This window comes from Diadema antillarum, unplaced genomic scaffold, assembly GCF_040938485.1.
Source record: "Diadema antillarum isolate AM-2024a unplaced genomic scaffold, OU_Dant_1.0 seq00000441_RagTag, whole genome shotgun sequence".
Classification (NCBI taxonomy): Eukaryota; Metazoa; Echinodermata; class Echinoidea; order Diadematoida; family Diadematidae; genus Diadema; species Diadema antillarum.
Genome location: NW_027271416.1, coordinates 34,727 through 53,213, shown reverse-complemented (window position 1 = coordinate 53,213; position 18,487 = coordinate 34,727). Strand labels below are relative to the sequence as shown.

At 38.0% G+C, this 18,487-nt stretch overlaps 3 protein-coding genes across 3 annotated transcripts; 2 read left to right on the top strand and 1 right to left on the bottom strand.

Moving 5' to 3' along the window:
• Window positions 1-1,634: 1,634 nt before the first annotated feature.
• On the top strand, window positions 1,635-5,788 carry LOC139732622 (uncharacterized). Its single transcript, XM_071643479.1, has 3 exons — window positions 1,635-1,644; window positions 4,711-4,877; window positions 5,297-5,788. The coding sequence occupies exons 1-3, from the start codon at window positions 1,635-1,637 to the stop codon at window positions 5,786-5,788; spliced, it is 669 nt and encodes a 222-aa protein (XP_071499580.1).
• A 6,305-nt stretch (window positions 5,789-12,093) lies between these two features.
• On the bottom strand, window positions 12,094-13,360 carry LOC139732621 (uncharacterized). Its single transcript, XM_071643478.1, has 2 exons — window positions 13,163-13,360; window positions 12,094-12,576 (listed from the first exon to the last, which is right to left on the bottom strand). Exons 1-2 carry the CDS (start codon window positions 13,358-13,360, stop codon window positions 12,094-12,096), a joined length of 681 nt encoding a protein of 226 aa, XP_071499579.1.
• Window positions 13,361-15,601: 2,241 nt separating this feature from the next.
• Window positions 15,602-16,633, top strand: LOC139732620 (uncharacterized). The gene is made up of 2 exons (XM_071643477.1): window positions 15,602-15,802; window positions 16,142-16,633. Exons 1-2 carry the CDS (start codon window positions 15,602-15,604, stop codon window positions 16,631-16,633), a joined length of 693 nt encoding a protein of 230 aa, XP_071499578.1.
• Window positions 16,634-18,487: the final 1,854 nt, after the last annotated feature.

The following is an 18,487-nucleotide window of genomic DNA, read 5'->3' as shown; positions in this document are numbered from 1 at the left end:
ACGAAGTCCGACCCTCACTGACCAATCAGAAACGAGGTCATCAAGTGCTGCCGGTGCGTGGGTGTACGTGTACAGTACACACAGCGTAATTATGAATATTCATGTGGTTTGGAAAGTCCGGGGCTAAGAAATACGAGTGTAAAAAGGTCAGTTTTCTCCTTAGCCCCGGACAAGAGATAGTACGGGACTAATTGGCGAGTGTAAAAAGCTGAAAAAATTGGTACGGGACTAACGATAGTCCTGGGTCAGAGAAAGTCCGGGGTTAAGAAACACAAGTGTAAAAAGCCCTTTAGAGGGTCATCTGCCGTCCACTAGATTGAACTATGCAGTGCCGTATGTATATACAGCACTGGAACTATGGGCTGAGGACTCTGTGTGCACATGGTGAATCTCGTAGACGTAAATCTCCAATATTTACTTCTCATGACTGTAGTAATCCTGCATAGGCTCTTTCCATCTAGCTAAATCTATTGCCCTCCAGTTCATCCATACTCCCTGGTTGTTCCAAGTCATACATCCATCTAACGCTTAATGAGTGTGTGTATGCTTGGATAATTAAACCATTCTGTACTGATTTTCATGCCTTCGAATGACACAATATCGTCGGAATGTGTTATTAAGAGTGACAATAAAGCACCAAACAGTGGAGGTTCAGAATATTCTGACATTAAAATTTGATTATAATGAGCGTCCGTATGCTCTAAACAAACAGCATATAGATGTAAGTCTGATCACAATTAACTCTGATTGAGTATCGCTAGTTTGACCATCATGGAGAAGTCACAAACAAGTTACAAATATTTTGTAGCTCCACTTGATTATACCTGACATTATACTGAAATGCAATGCAGTGAAAGAAAAAAAAAATACTTCTTTGACGAACTGCTACAAAGGCCTCATAGTATCACGTAAACATGCATTGCAACCATTACAAAAATTGATATGATCTTGAGATAAATTATGATAAAAATGTGATAGCGAAGAGAAACGATTAACTTCAAGGGGTTACAAAACTGAATCCGAAAAAAAAAAATTGACAGGGTTGGGTCGTTAAAATGAGTATGACATCGTTGTTGTTGTTGTTGTTGTTGTTGTTGTTGTTGTTGTTGTTACATGAGCCAATACGCTTGCATTTAACTCTGCTCAAGACAAGTTATAGGAATATTTCATTACTTTTTCACATTGCCATGTAGGCTAATTGAAATAATCTGCTTAGTAGTTGCTCAGTCTGCTTTTGACCTCGGTTTGATCGAAAACGAAAAGGAGACAAACAGAAAATTTTTTTTTTTGAATCCGATTATTTTGGTCTGTTCATGTGTAAGACTGGTAGTCTAATCAATAATGCATTGAATGAGATTATAACTGAGATATCATTTTATAGTTCACATCTCAGAGGACTAAGCTATCGGGATGAACAGTGATTTTCTAATTCAGAATTAGGAGAGTCATGTTGTATCCGAACATTTAATGCGTTGAAACAGGCTGCGGTTAACCAGCTACGGAACTGTGACCTATGTATATTGATTGGAAATGAAAATTAAAGCATGAATGAATGAATGAATGAATGAATTATTCTTTATTTTGATATGCATATCCTGTTGTTTGATCAGCTAGCGATCCCACTTCATTCATATATGGCAAAGAGTAAGTGCCGACCCCTTGTGGTTCGCCCCAGGTGACTAGCAATAGTCAGCAAAAAGGTATCAACCAGGCACACTGTGCTATATGCTTGAATGAATGAAGCTACACAAATGGAATGTGTACATGTTGCTGGAGAATCCACTGATTATGTGGAAGAGATTGATAGAGAGAATAATGTTATACTACCCGATTTTGGATAAATGATCGCACAGGCGATGTGATATAAACAAAGTGAATGTGTCCTCCACCTTTCTTTTTCCTTTTTTCGATCAATCCCTTTTTTTCTACTTTATCCGCATTGTTGTTTGATCTATCTGATGATGTTTCTTGCGATATAATGTGCATTAGCCCATTCCCCTTTTGTAAGTGTGAAGTAAAACAGTGGCGTATTGAATTACTGACGTCACTTGTAACGGAGGAGTTTGCGGCGATGTATTTAGCTCCAAATGGAATGATTGAAAAACAGTATGTTACCAACACTTGAGAGATTTGAAGTTAACTGAAAGGCCGTGATGGTTATCATAATTATTTGTAGCATACCATAAAAACATATGTTTGATTAATGTCACAACATAATCTTTGTATAACCAAGTCGGCATGGTAGGATTGCAAGACCAATTTCACACATTAATTTTAATGAGCTGTCATATAGCTAAAAATGTAGTGTATTATCTTTAAGGATGTTTCGGTCATGTTATCAAACTATTATTGTACACAAAATAATATGTAGTCGTTACAATATAACAAATTAGTTAATGTTAATATACATTGTAGTATAAAGCCTTCATATTCTTTATAATTGGCATCCTTGTACAGTCCTGCACAGCACGACTTCCTTACGATCGTACGTGATGGTAAGATGATTACACAAGTGAAAACAAGCATTAATTCTGTATACCAATTCTCCGATTGAAAAATGAATGCTGACATGATTTACATTTTTATCCAGTCTTTTGTTGATAGTTTTTGCATAACCAAACTTTCTGTGGCTCGTTGTAATTAATTCCCCCGCATAGCAACGTTAGAAAATCTGACCATCCATCTAAAGCGTTTATCATACCATGAGTCTGTAGTCTCCTTCTTTGTATATACTCTCGGTATCTCCCCCCCCCCCTCTCTCTCTATCTCTCTCTCTGCTCTCTATATACAAGAACTGAAACCGTCGAGGGTTCAGCATTTCATCCAATGTAACTTTAATCAAATGATAAGCCTGTGTACAAAAATTACTTGTAATATTGGTCTGTTCATACTACTCTTTGGTTCTTTTGGATGTATAATTTGTATGCTGATTCTTGTTGTATGCTTCAATCATTAAACAATTAGCTACTTTCCTGTGTTTGATTGTTTTGTGTCTTGGCAAAAGTTCATTAAATTACTATCACGTTTTGAGACCTTTGTGTCCATGTCTCCGTGTGTGTGTGTGTGTGTGTGTGCGTGTGTGTGTATGTGTGTATCTTCGTTACTGACAAAAATTTCAGTCATTGCTTATGAAATTCTATATGGCATATTTGCTTGTGTGTGCGTGTGCTTATGTGTGTATGTGTGTATGTGTGTTTATTATGTGTGATTGGTCTCGCGTATTACCTACAGGTAAATGCTCGAACGTATGTTTACTTTGTGCTTGAGTTGAATTGTGAAGGGGTTTAAATCTTCATAGAAAACTTTATGGCAATGATGGACTGAATTTTTTAGAGTACTCTCGTTGCAGCCACCAAGCTATATACAGATATAAGCAGAATCTGATGTAACATAGAGATACTAAGAGAACGGAATGAAACATAGAGAAAACGGTAGAGATTGACCAGTTTGAAAGCAATTTAAGAAGATAACCTATCATACGACATTGATGAACACGGGCACACACATATTTAAACGTCCAGAGCACACACGCACACATACACACACCGCCATCACCAACACTACCACCACGCACGCGGCCGCGGTTGGTCGGTCATTCCAAGTATCATATTAACAGAAAGTCATATCAAAAGCTTCATTCTCACATTGTATCAAACTCCTCAATCTATCATACTTCAACTATATTTTTATAGCAGAACATTGATCAAAGTTAACATAGGGGATTAAACATTGAAAGTCACTAGAATAAAGAAATAAAAGTAATTATGAAATAATGAAGTGTGCTTGCAAGACGATGCTTGCCATGTTTGGAGGGGACCCGTGAGAACGAAAAAAAGTTTGATTTACCCATAGTAAGACAACGTTTGCTGATAAAATAATTACATGCGTTATTATTGTGCAAATACAATTTCTTGATTCTGATATTGTTTTCACTGACTGGTAATTACAATGTAAACTACAAACCGTTATCAGCAGAAAAGGCAATATATAGAAGAAGAAAAAAGTGTTCTTAAAATTCACCGTATGTGCTTAGAAATCAACGTTCTTTGAAGCATACGTCAGCCTCAATTTCCTTCACTCTTTGCATTGACGCGATGATCATTCTGAACAGTCTTACAAGCTTTAGTCAATTCCACAATAATCGACCGTTCACTGCGCCCGATTTCCGATGAAAAATGAAGAAACAATCCAAGTCGTAGAACAGCGGCAATACGCTATTGTACCCATGCAGGAAGATGATACAAGACCGGTTCGTCGGCAGCGAACCGACAATCGGGTCGCTAATGAACAAAAGGAAAACAAATTAAAGTTCTATTGTAATTTCCCAGCCAACGTAGATCAGGGGATTCGCGCTCCTGTGAATAGCCGGACGTGAAACTTTAAACAAGCCGCTACTCGGGTAATCTCATTGGTCGGTTTATCGGACCAATCAAAAGTCCGTTCCTATCAAACGCTTATGGCGCGTGAAAGTGATACGCGGCTTTGCTAATACGTAACGTACTTATCTTCTTATCACGCATTACCCTTTGATGACCAACTTTAGTTTAGCATCAATTACCCGCTGTCACTAGCTACTTTGGTACTACCACCACAATTCACTAAGATTCTCTCGAAGTTAAGTCGTATCTCAACGTTTCCCCACAAACCGATATCTTTACAAAACCAATCCATACGGTTTTGCCGATTCACCGCTCTCCCTTCTCCCTCAAGTCTCGACGTCCGTTCCTACCAAAGGCCCTCGTCGTCGACGTCCGACAGTGTTCACCGAATGGCAGCTCGAGAAGCTGAAGGCTGAATTCGACATCGACAGATATCCCGACATCGTCTCTAGAGAGAAATTGGCTGCCTCACTCGGCCTCGATGAAGATAGAATACAAGTATGTAAAAGCAAAGATGTATGAATGATGAAGTAAAGTTGATTTTTTCTTGTAATACTGTAAATGATAATATTACTGAATATAAATTACTGGTTTCAAATTGCAACTATCTTTTCATTAGCTGTTATTACAATGCAATACCTGAGATAGATGAAAATTGATATAGATTGCGATCGAGATTCTATCTATCTCAACATCTATCTCAATAAACAGCCCATATTGAGAAATTGAGATAGATGAAAATTTGGGACTCAAACATTCCTAGCACAGCGAGAATATGAATGGCCGATGTTAAGAACCACGTCCTTTATGTTTTTGGTGACTTGATTGTGGCAGTAGCATGTTACGTTTTATGTTTAAAAATTGTTCATGCATGAAGCAAAATGCTAACGTCAGATTTATTCTTTGTTTATCTTCAGGTCTGGTTCCAGAATCGCCATTCGCGCCTTCGTCGAACTTCACTCAAATCCCTCTCTGCTCGACCAGACACCAGAGACAATCAGATCAACAGGCCAATCGGCATCAAGGGAATGGAGTCTTCATCCACAGGAAAGCGTAAGCGATCAACGGAATGCGATGTCATCGACCAGGAGAACACACCGCCGCCCAAGAAGTCCGCCATCAACGACTCACCGATGTCGGTCGATTTCCTGTCTCGTAGCAGCCGATCACCGGATTCCTGGTCGACTTTCCGCATCAGCGAGGAGCATGACGTCATCAATTTGCCGCAGACGACATCTCATCGAAAGCAGCAGGGCGCCACCAATACCTTGATGTCTGTAGACTTTCTCTCCCGAAGCAGCCGACCGACTTCTTCGTATCAATCGCCATACCGTGAAGGGAGTCTCTACCACAGCCCGTCGCCATTCTACATGTTTGGTCATCCTTATGCCTTCGTCGTTCCACACTGAACGCTGTGATGCCGCCACATTCATAGGAGTGACTGACATGTGATATTTCATTTCTCATATTATTGAGAAGTGTATTAGATTCTGTGCAAGCAAACAATGATAGAAGACCAGCATTCTTCCGACTTCAGAAATCTGTTCCTCTTTTCTGAGACACCCGCGATGATTCAGACTTGAATTCAGCAACATCGTTTTGCTTCTTTATATTTAGTGTTTAATAATAAACATTACCATTAGACATTAAGATTTCATTCAGTTCATCTTACCTTATTCCTGCGGTATTTTTGAGTAAAATATAATCTTATGTTTGTTCATGGTTGTTTGTTTGCTTGTTTGTTTGAGTCTGTGTTTGTGTTTTGTTTAACCCAAGTAACAAAATGATAACTTGTATACGTTTGTGCCTGCGTGAATATGCAGTTATGTATGTGTCGTTCTTTTGTTGTTACAGTGGGTTCGCTTTTGAGATAAAGGTATCTCTTGTCGGTATTCGTGCTTGATTGAAATTAGGTCTTAACTTCACAAATAGCTTGAATGGGAGAGAGGGACCAGAATTCTTAGTAAACTGTGGGTCAACAATGAAGTGATGTAAGCGGAATCTGGTATGACAGAAATACAAGGGAGAATTGATAGAATCAATGTACAGATGGTAAAAATTGACCAGTTTGATAGCAAGAAGACGTAGCTGCCTCCTATAAACGATATTGATAAACATGTGCACAGCAGATACACACACAACAACAAACACAGACACACGCGCACACACAAACACACACTCAAACAAACAAAAATAGTCATGAACAAAAACAAAATCAAGCAATGCTCTAAAAAGATACCATAGACATGTGCGCACACACAGTGGTAATTCAAATCACAAAGGCATATATACATTATTATTCTCACATCGCATTGTACCAGGCTTCTCAGTTTTGTACTTCTAGTATACATCGCCCAGCAGACCTAAGATTAAATTCAGTTCAAACGTAGGGAAATTAAAATGTAAATAATTCTAAGAATTTAATAAAAGGTCAAATGACAAAATATTGAATACCAGCATCCAATTCAAAAGTATAGGATGTACTATGAACATTGCATTTCAACTTGGATCAATGTTAGTAAGCTTACTTCCATGAGGTGAGGGGTCTCGAGAAGAACTAAACAAGATTGCTTGAATATCAACCACTGTGAAACAGAGAAGTTAAAGATAATCATGTCTGTTCTCTATTTGACTTATGACAAAAGGACACTAGATTCCGGACCAAACAAACCGTTATATTAAGATCGAATAAATCAGAAAGTCGAAGAAAAGTAAAAACGAAAATGTTTTCACGAAACATGGATATAATCACATTTCCTAATAGGAAATAATAATGTATATGGGAGATGACTTATCATTTTACGATTCTCCTGATACATTGTATGAAATTATGACAAGAGCGTCCTCATTGTTACAGTCATGACAGTCCTGAAACAACTTGATGCGAAAGACGCAAGTTCTTGAAACAGGTCACCACATCATCATCGAGTCCTGTTTTAGTTATTACGTAATTAGTCAGTAATATAGTTATTACGATTTGAGTTGTATGAGATCTGTAATCATCGAAAAAGGAGCAAGACCTTAATGTTAATGATGTTTGTTGGAATTTTGGAAACCTGTGCACATCTCTCCGTGGTTGATAGGCTGTGGTAAAAAGGAACATTAAAAAAAAACAGCTTTTAAGACTGATGAAATGATTATGGCAAATAGATTGAATGTGAGTAAATTGTTTTGGTAACTTCCAAACAAGATTTGGAAACACATATCATTTGAGATGCCATTTTAACGAATTCAGTGATGTAGGGCTTTATCCATTTTCTAACTTTTCTTTCGATCAAGAAAGGATAGAGTATTGGGGTAGCTTCCATACTGTGATCACTCTCACGCTAAAATTCAGCACGCCTTGTGATTCACGCGCTCAATTAGAGCCGGATCTTCTTCAGATGCAATTTTTGCACGCTCGCTTCCCTACTCTTTACTCTGCCGACAAAGTAGCTGAACAAGAGCACAAGTCGAAGGTTTAGCGAATAGGCATATTACCGATTCTTTGAGGGGATCAAGATCAGGGGCAGTGACTTTAAGAAGCACGACTTTTCATTGTTAATACTAAATCGTCATTAGAGCTCTGACCGCTTCAAAAGATCTCGATGCGTATAGAATGTGTCGGGTGGTGTCATGTCTATTCAGCCTGTCACTTGAATAGCACGTTCAATGATTGTCCTGCTATTCCTGCTATATAAGAGCTGCTATTGATTCGGTCTCGCCTTTAAACTACAATGACGCTCTGCCGCTACACTGTCTCTAACGAGATGAAAGTAAACTGCCTCGTTAGGTCACTCAGTGAATCCCTTTTGAAAATTGTGCTATGGAGGATTTCAGTGGATGTCGCGTCGACTGTGTCACCTCTATATCGGCCAGTCCGCATAATGTCAATCAGGGGGGAACGTTTCACTGACGCCGGACCTGGGACCCCTCATGAAAAGTACCGTAACAACAACGAAAGCCAAAAAGATACAGAGACCCGCACGTAGATGGCGTCAATATTCGGCACACGAATTGTACGCCACAAAACTTAATAAGAACAACAACATGTCAATCAGGAGTCTCAGGCCAACCTATAAGCATGATAAGGGTCGACAATAATTATCACATCACAGCAGCACAAACCATATGAAAATGTCACTGGATATACCATTAAGACAGCGTACATTAGTGGATAATAATGATGATTAGCGATGACAACAACAGAAATGATTACCATGACAAAATTCTTCATACTATCATCACTTTATCAATTATTATTTCTTTAACCCTTGCTATAATAGCATTGCGTCGTATAGCGTAATTTTACTTGTATTTCACAGTGTAGTAGTAGTAGTAGTAGTAGTAGTAGTAGTAGTAGTAGTAATAGTAATAGTAATAGTAATAGTAGTAGTGCAAATGCATAGTAAGAAGTATAATGTCATCATCGTCTTCATAATCAGATACATATATAAACGCAAAAAAAAAAAAATAATAAGCACTTTGGAAAATATGACATGAAGAAGCAAATGCACAAAATTAGGGACATGTATTTTCTGTCTTTATTGGTTTAATGGAAACAAATGCCGGTATTGAAATACCCTCAGCATAGTCAATTCCTTGTTTTTCCATTGTGAACAGATATAGCTATATCATTTTGATATCCGAACGAAGTTACAAACGGCAGATATAAAATTACATTAGGAGATCAGGGGTTCAGACAAAGGATATGCCTTCGAAAGCATCAGTATACGTCTTCCACTTACATCTTGTACATTATATGGCTTATTAATAGAGTCGTAAGGTATATGCTTTATGTGTGGGATCCTAGAGTGTAAGAGTTTAAAGTTTGCGTTTTCCTTTTGCAACTCTGAAATAGCTCCTTTCATAAACTGGAACATTGTAGAGGTATAGGCTTAGATGTCAGAAATTTAAAACAATAAACTAGCCACACACATTAATGCTCACAAGCAGGTAAGCAAGCAAGCAAGCAAACCATCAATACCGTCGTGCACACTCTCTATATATCACTACGTATTTGGCATAACACAGGGCGACTCACTCATGATACACATCACACACACACGTCTAGTAGACTATCATAAATTATTTACATATACTGTATATATTACTCTTGAAATGCATTCTACAACTGCTCTTCATGCAGTCATCGTTATCAAGCACATTTCATCGCTTATTTCACTCCTCTGCACACTTAACTACTCACGTTGATTCTTTTCTTCCTTACTCACCATAGCTTCCATTCGGAGTTGCCATTAAGTTAGCATAAGTTCTGTGTGTGTTTCTTTTTCAGAGACTGCCATCACTTTAAAACACATTCTAAATACACAGACTCTTGTATTTTTCTCTTAAAATGAAAAAAAAAATTGTCACTGACTTCTTAGATTTCATTGAGTTTTGTTCAAATATTTCAAAGATTATTGTGACCATTATTTTGTGAATGTATTCCGTAGATTTCATGTGTGATTTCTACGGAAATGCAGAGAAAATACGAAGGTGAACTAAACTGAGTTGAACTAAAAATGTCAGGAAATGAATCCCGAGTAACTGACTCCTATCTTCACATCACATAAAACCTGGCATAACTACGAGACGTGGGGTTTATCAGCTTGAACTATTTCGCTTTACCATTTTTTTTTCTAATGTTCGATCAGATACATCGTGTTAACATCAATTCGGTACCGACTGTATTTTCAATATAATTGAATTCTATCTATAGACAGAGTGTAGTAGCCAGTTCTCTGGGTAGCAGTGATGCCGGGATATTACTCGATGTCGAATGTTCCAAGCCTGAATAGGTCAAATTACCTGACCGGTGAGGTTAACGAGATGACCGAGTCCAAGCGGCTGAAAAGAGCCATACTACCTTTAATCCGCTAATGGTCAGCCGCCGAGCGATTAAAGCCAACAATAGCTGACCAACGCTCAGCGTGTTTTGATCCCGGATATGATAATTGTGCATCTAAAGAGTGTAATCGAACGTGCAGAGTTCAATGGAACCAGAGCGTCTTCCGCTGCATCAAACTTTGCCAAGATTCTTTTCAACTCTTGAAAGGATCATTCAAGGTTAATGACGATGAGATGAAGTAATTTGATTGAAGTTTGCCGCTGATAAACCTACACACGACGTGTTCACCCTTGTCTGTCAATCAACCCAAACGTGTCAGTCACAGCTCCGTGATGTTGCTTGAAAGGGATTCATGATGCATAGGAGAGATAGGTGATAGATATATGTTATGTAGGACATTTGGTATCAGAAACGTGTCATGTAAGCAAATCAAGTAAAATATTCTTATGACAATTTAAACCCCTGTGCACATAATAAATTAAAAAATACCTTTGTACTACATACAATTCATACATGTTACAACAAAAATCTAAGATCTATATTCATATCTCCCTGAGCGTGCATCTAAAACATTAATTATGTATACCTCTAATATGAATTTAGTTACTCCTTTTATAGCTGTCATTCTGTTTTGGGTGATTTCATTTATTTTCTGAGGCATTAGCGACTGTCGACATGATAATTCGGAATTAAACTGCATGGGCAGAAGCATGCATCCTAGTTAGTTTCTATCTAAAGCGACCATATTGTACAAATATTACTTAACCATGTCTTATTGTTCAAATGAAACATCTTACGTCCATATAAAAATCAAATTGGCTTGACAATCGAAAGCAAATATGCAATTTGATCTTTCTCGCTGCATGTGAGCGAGTCTTTTCTTTGTTTGTTTGTGCAGGAAAGGGTGGGTCTGTGTAAATGATATAAATTTTGAACAGATTATCGCCTCTAAGAATATGCCGATGTACTGAAATGTTCAAATCAATAGATATAATATCATGAATATTGTAATCCACATTAAAGTTTTTATTGATTTAAGGGTCCTTATACATTATGTAGGAATATAATGCTGTAATTCAATCTTGTATGCATGCTCGGTTGTTGCTGTATCGAGCAAACCTCAGACAACCTTTCTACTTTGTGTTGTTGATTTATGTCTCTGTTATTGTTTACTTCTTGTACAAATGTTGTATATGTGTGTATGTTGTATAAACACGATATAGATTCAATTTAATTCTCTTACTTATTTGATATCTAATTCTCTTACTTATCTTCATCTCTGGTTTCACACTCATATTTGAGGTCTAAGGTCAATGATAAGTGTAACACTCTGGTCAACTGCTTTTCATGTTACAAAGTAAAATCATTACCCACAACATCGGACCATACAGTTTTTTCTTTCAATAACGATATTCTGATTTTTGTGTTCTTCCTTATATATATATATATATATATATATATATATATATATATATGTTTTACATTTTTGTAACAGCAAAACTGGTTTCCTAATTCTTTGTATGTGTGTTTGTGTGTATACAGTATGTATATGTATATGTATAGAGAGGGGGAGATACACACACGCACGAGCGCGCGCACACACACACACACACAAAGGCATATACACACATCATTTATACACCAACCTACACTTGAAAACGACACACGCCACGAATTGAAAGAGACGGGATAAAAGGACAAATACTAGAATGGCAAATAATATTCAGAGGGATGTATTCTTTTGTTACATTATTTTGACGACACGACATAGAATCATAGCTGAAGGCAAGATCATGATATATATCAACAATACGTCCATTATGGAGAGCGTTCATGTGTTGTACAATCCTTTTCTCGAATGTTCTCTTGAGTTCATTCAAAAGTTCAGGATGGTATGATGTAGACGAAACGATGACCAAAAGACGTGTAGAATGGAGCTGGTGTGTAGTAGAGACTCGCTTTAGTCGATGGATACGAAGAAGTCGGTCGGCTGCTTCGGGAGAGAAAGTCTACAGACATCAAGGGATTGGTGGCGCCCTGCTGCTTTTGATGAGATGTCGTCTGCGGCAAATTGATGACGTCATGCTCCTTGCTGATGCAGAAAGTCGACCAGGAATCCGGTGATCGGCTGCTACGAGACAGGAAATTGACTGACATCGGTGAATCGTTGATGGCGGACTTCTTGGGCGGCGGTGTATTCTCCTGGTCGATGACATCGCATGTCGAAAGTCGCTTTCGCTTCCTACTGTATTCTACCTCAGGTTGTGTGAACTCTTTGTCGATGTGGTTCATCCCGGCAACTGGTTGAACTGGCTCGGACGTACGGACGGCTCGACGATACCGTGCACGACGATTCTGGAACCAGACCTGCACATGGAGAAAAGAACACATCACAGTTTGTTTAGATTTCACGTACAAGAGTAAATTAACATTATCATAATCATCATCATCGTCGTTATAATAATGATACTATACGTAATATACAGCGCATTTTCCACAACACGTTAAAATGATGTTGGACTACAATTATTTGAGCCATTAAGTTGAATCATTAGTAGTTTCAGTACTTGTATGAAAATCACGATAAGTAGTAAATGGGCTCATATTAGTGCTATCAATTTTTATGATAGTGTGAGTATAGTTTGTCTTTTTTTCCGGGGGCTGTCAATATGAATCAGTTGAGTAAAACGTCAGTTTTTTTTTATTTCTTTTCTTTATGTCTCCCTGTTGTAAAGGTGTAAATTTTGATGTAAACCAAATATGGTTAGTCTTTGGACTTTTATTTGGTGTTTTTTAATAAAACCGAAATTGAAATTGAAATTGAATATCTTTTAGCGCAGAATACACTAACACTTCAGTAACAGCGTTGTTACAAGGTATTTACTAAATTCACAAAATAATGAGACATACATAAGCGTTATTTACTGATGGGAAAAAACAAAATATTACTTACTCGAATCCTGGCTTCGGTGAGCCCAAATTCTGCGGCCAGCTTCTTTCTAAAAACGATGTCAGGATATCGGTCTCTGCTGATTTCGACTTCGAGTCTCTCCATCTGCAGTTTGGTGAACTTGATCGGACGTCGACGACGTGACTGTTTGGTTGAAACTGACGACGACTTGTGGGCGAGCAACCAGAGGGAATCAGCCATGGTCGATGATGAGAGAAAAGTGCTTCAAATAAAGTGCTCTACGAAGATCGGTATCACGCGTCTTGACTTGCTGGGCTTGTGTCGAAAAGTGAAGTGCACAATTTTGGGACCACTGTTGATCTTTACCCGATGAGAGAGATGAGTAATAAGAGTAATGGACTCCTTCCCCCACTGATGCTTGATTTTCATTGGTCGAAGTTGTACAACCAATCACTAAAGACAAAGGCGATGATGATTACTCGAAGATGACGCTACTATGGATTTGAGTATCCGTCGTTACGAACATCCAGCGTTTGAACGCGAGAACAATAGGAAAGGGTATTAAAACCGCCCGCCCGCCCGCCTTCGCGAGCTCCGATTTAGACACAATAGCTCTACCAATCAGGGTGGTTTTCAGAAGTCAGAGGCGGTAGGGAAGAAAGCTCTTCATGAATTTTGTTGGGAGCCGCAAAGGGACAAAAGACACAAAACTTTCTTTAGCTCATCTAGAGTCGCATAACTTAGATTCTAAACAATGATATTGGTATATTCAGGTAATGAATGTGTAATGCAACCTGATGGGCGACGTTCGCGAGAGGGTGGAGGCATATCATTATACTCAATAATCTAGAGAAGTGGAACATTTCTTGCTTTTTTTGACATAAAACTATCCTAATACTTTAGAGTGAGGTAGCCACGACATCACAAATCTTCCCTTATTATAGTTGATACATGAAAACATACTGGATTTTGTCTGGTCAGTATTTAACTTTTCAATTTCAATCTAAAAGCTGATTTCATTTCCCGACAAAACATAGGGTAAAAATGAACATTGTAGAATGAAAAAAATAATAATTGAGGAACTATAAAGTCATTAGACATTGTATTAATAAATCAGAAGTGGCCGAAATAAGGTATAACCTTGCGTAAAGTGCAAAAAATGGTGGGACCCTCTAAAAAGTAGAGCTTGTAGAATAAGACCCCTCTGGTAGAAAACATCAATGGAGAAAAAAGGAGAAGGTGAAGTCTGGAAGCCCGATGAAAAATAGAGTAACAGACAAATACACTTACATAGATGGTAATAAACATGAAACGAGACTAGACAACAATAGAACTACTGAAGGAAATGTTGTAAGACACAAACAAACAAACAAACAAACTTTATAGAACATCAAATAAAGAAAGAATTATAGTTGTGCCAGTAATCACACAGCTATTTCAGTTGAAGAACATGAGAGCATTCTTTTGCTGCAATAATCAATCAATTCATTAACATGATTTAAATGAAAGTTACACTGTGTACTTCACCTAAATTTTTATAATGATAAATATTACGACTACTATCACAATTTTCTATGCATTTAATTCAGAAATTTCTGCATTCTACCCCCTCCACTTTCTATGTTTTCTTCTACTCCTTTTTTTTAGGGGGGGGGGTGGGATTCTGATTATAATGATACTTTCACTTCTATATATGTATGTTTGATTTTGAGTGTATTTACTAGCGTCAAACTGGATGTATACCATAATCACTTTCGCTGTTGTTGCACATAATATATATTATAATCGATGTAGATGAATAATTTCGAAAGCTCAGGTAAGGTAAATTCAGTATTAACTGGCAGATACATTATCAACTAAAAGCCGTTACCAGCAAAGAGTATCATACATGGCTAGTATGGATGAGGTTTGTGCTTAGGTATCATTGGCGTTTAAAGCATATATCGGCGGCGAATTTCACTCAACTTTTGCATTGACAGGATGATCATTCCAAAAAAAAAAAAAAAATTAAACGACCTTCAACAAATGAAAAGAACAGTTCATTGTTCCTTAGTTTCAAAATGTGGATCAGCGGTAAAACTTTCGTGTACGCAGTAACGTTATGCCAGGCTATTGTTTCGTTTGTCGGCAGCGGATCGACAATCAGGCCGTCAACAGGTTAATGAACAAAAGGCAATGGTTCTCTTGTAATTTGCAGGCCGACAGGTATCCGGAAGATCCGCACTCCTGTTAAGATCAGCGATTGGCCGGTTTACCGGACCAATCATCAACGTGTCTTTGTTTAATTGTCAGTCGTGTGTAAGAGTGATTATTCGCGGCTTTGCTAATTCTTACTTATCTTTTCCTAAGTGAATCACAAGCTGGTGTCACACGCTACTTTAATACAGTCACTACATTCGTTCAGACTGTCTCGAAGTTAAGTCGTTTCTTTCACGTTTTTCCACAAACCGATTATTTTTACAAACCTAATCCCAATCCGGTATGGCTGATTCACTGCTCTCCCTTCTCCCTCAAGTCTCGACGTCCGTTCCTACCAAGGGTCTTCGTCGTCGACGTCCGACCGTGTTCACCGAATGGCAGCTCGAGAGGCTGAAGGCTGAATTCGACATCGACCGATATCCCGACATCGTTTCCAGAGAGAAACTGGCTGCCGCACTCGGCCTCGATGAAGACAGAATACAAGTATGTAAAGCAAAGATGTATAAATGATGAAGTAAAGTTGATTTTCTCTTTTAATACTGTTTTGATATTACTGAATGTAAATTAATGGTTTCAAATTACAGCTATATTCTCATAGGCTGTTATTACAATGCAATACCTGAGATAGATGAAAATTTGGGACTCAAACATTTCTAGCAAAGCGAGAATATAAATGGCCGAGGTTAAGAAGCACGTCCTTTATGTTTTCCTCGACATTTGGTGACTTCTTTCTGGCAGTAGCATGTTACGTTTTATGTTTAAAAAAATGTTTGTGCATGAAGCAAAATGCTAACGTCAGATCTGTGATTTGTTTAACTTCAGGTCTGGTTCCAGAATCGTCGTTCACGCCTTCGTCGAGCTTCACTCAACTCCCTCTCTGCTCGACCAGACATCAGCTACAACCAGATCAACAGGTCAACCGACATCAAGGGAACAGAGTCTTCATCCACAAGAAAGCGTAAGCGATCAACGGAATGCGACGTCATCGACCAGGAGAACACCACGCCGCCCAAGAAGTCCGCCATCAACGATTCACCGATGTCAGTCGATTTCCTGTCTCGTAGCAGCCGATCACCGGATTCCTGGTCGACTTTCCGCATCAGCGAGGAACATGACGTCATCAATTTGCCGCAGACGACATCTCATCGAAAGCAGCAGGGCGCCACCAATCCCTTGATGTCTGTAGACTTCCTCTCCCGAAGCAGCCGACCGACTTCTTCGTATCCATCGCCATACCGTGAAGGGAGTCTCCAACACATCCAGTCGCCATTCTGCATGTTTAGTCATCCTTACGTCTTCGTCGTTCCACACTGACTGCTGTGAAGCTGCCGCACTTTCATAGGAGTGACTGAAATGTGATACTGTATATCATTTCTCATATTGAGAAGTTTGTTTGACACTTTCCTGCAAACAATTTTGTAAACAAGAATGCTTCCGACTTCAGAACACTATTCCTCTGTTCTGAGACACTCGCGATGAATTCAGCAACATTGTTTTGTTTCTTTATCTTCAATGTTTGATAATAAACATTACGGTTTGACATTGAGATTTCATTCATTTCATCTTATCTTGTTCCTGTGGTATTTTTGAGTATTGCTCAATTTTATATTTGTTCATGGTTGTTTGTTTGTTTGTTTGTTTGTTTGTTTGTGTGTTTGTTTGTTTGTTTGTTTGTTTGAGTCTGTGTGTGTGTGTGTGTGTTTGGTGTAACCCAAGTAACACAATGATTACTTATATGCGTGTGTGCTTGCGTGTATGTATAGTTATGTATGTGTCGTTCTTTTGTTGTTACAGTGGGCTAGACTTTGAGATAAGGGTAAATGCTCGCCGGTATTCATGCTTGATTAAAATTAGGTCTTAACTTCATAAATAACTTAATGAATTTTAGAGAGGGACTAGAATTTTTAGTTAACTTTGGATCAACAATGAAGTGATGCAAACGGAATCTGGAATGAGAAATACAAGGGAGAATTGATAAAATGTACAGATGGTAAATATTGAAAAATTTGATACTAAGAAGACACAGCTGCCTATTATGATACGATATTGATGAACACGTGCACAACACATACACACCGAACACACACACACACACACACACACAGACGCACGCAAAGACACTCAAACATACAACAAAAAAAAACAGTCTTGAACAAATATAAAATCAAGCAATACTCTAAAAAATACAATAGACATATGAGCACACACAGTCCGACAGTGGTACTTCAAATCACATAATTTATCTACATTTTTATTGTCACATTGCATTGTATCAAGCTCCTCAGTTTTGTACTTCTAGTTTTCATTGCCCAGCAGAGCTTAGATTAAATTCAATTCAAATGTAGGATGATTAACATTTTAAGAATTCGAAGAATTGAATAAAAGTTCAAATGATAAAAATATAATATTGAATATCAGCATTCAAGTCATACAGGATGGGATGCATTATTAACATTGTATTCTAACTTGGATTAATGTTAGTCGGCGTACTTGCATATGAAAGTTCAGTGAACTCGTGAAGAACTAAACAAGTTTGCTTGAATATCAACCACTGTGAAACAGAGAAGCTAAAGATAATCATGTATGTTCTCTTTTTAACTTATAACAAAAGGACACTAGATTCCGGACCAAACAAACCATTACATTAAGACAGAATAAATCAGAAAGTAAAAACGAAAATGTTTTCACGAAACAGGGGTATGATAAGTTCCCCAATAGAAAATAAGAATGTATCTGGGACACGACTTTCCACTTTACGATTTCTCCTATATACTACCTTGTAAAGATTATAACAAGAGCGTCCTCATTGTTACAGTCATGACATTCCTGAAACAACTTGATGTGAAAGACGCAAGTTCTTGAAACAGGTCACGACATCATCATCGAGTCCTGTTTTAGTTATTACGTAATTAGTCAGTAATATAGTTATTACGATTTGAGTTGTATAAGATCTGTAATCACCGATAAGGGAGCAAGACCTTAATGTTAATGATGTTTGTTGGAATTTTGGAAACCTATGCAGATCTCTCCGTGGTGGATAGGCTGTGATAAAAAGAAAAAAAAAATCAGCGTTCAAGACTGATGAAATAATTATGGCAAATAGATTGAATGTGAGTAAATTGTTTTGGTAACTTCCACACAAGATTTGGAAACATATATCATTTGAGA

What these genes read in the sequence shown, in the direction of transcription:
- LOC139732622 (XM_071643479.1), top strand. An exon ending in TCGATGAAGATAGAATACAA is followed by an intron (nt 4,878 to 5,296) that starts GTATGTAAAAGC and finishes GTTTATCTTCAG; the next exon opens with GTCTGGTTCCAGAATCGCCA.
- LOC139732621 (XM_071643478.1), bottom strand. Translation starts at nt 13,360, where the DNA reads ATGGCTGATTCCCTCTGGTTGCTCGCCCACAAGTCGTCGTCAGTTTCA. An exon ending in TCACCGAAGCCAGGATTCGA is followed by an intron (nt 12,577 to 13,162) that starts GTAAGTAATATT and finishes CTCCATGTGCAG; the next exon opens with GTCTGGTTCCAGAATCGTCG.
- LOC139732620 (XM_071643477.1), top strand. Translation starts at nt 15,602, where the DNA reads ATGGCTGATTCACTGCTCTCCCTTCTCCCTCAAGTCTCGACGTCCGTT. An exon ending in TCGATGAAGACAGAATACAA is followed by an intron (nt 15,803 to 16,141) that starts GTATGTAAAGCA and finishes GTTTAACTTCAG; the next exon opens with GTCTGGTTCCAGAATCGTCG.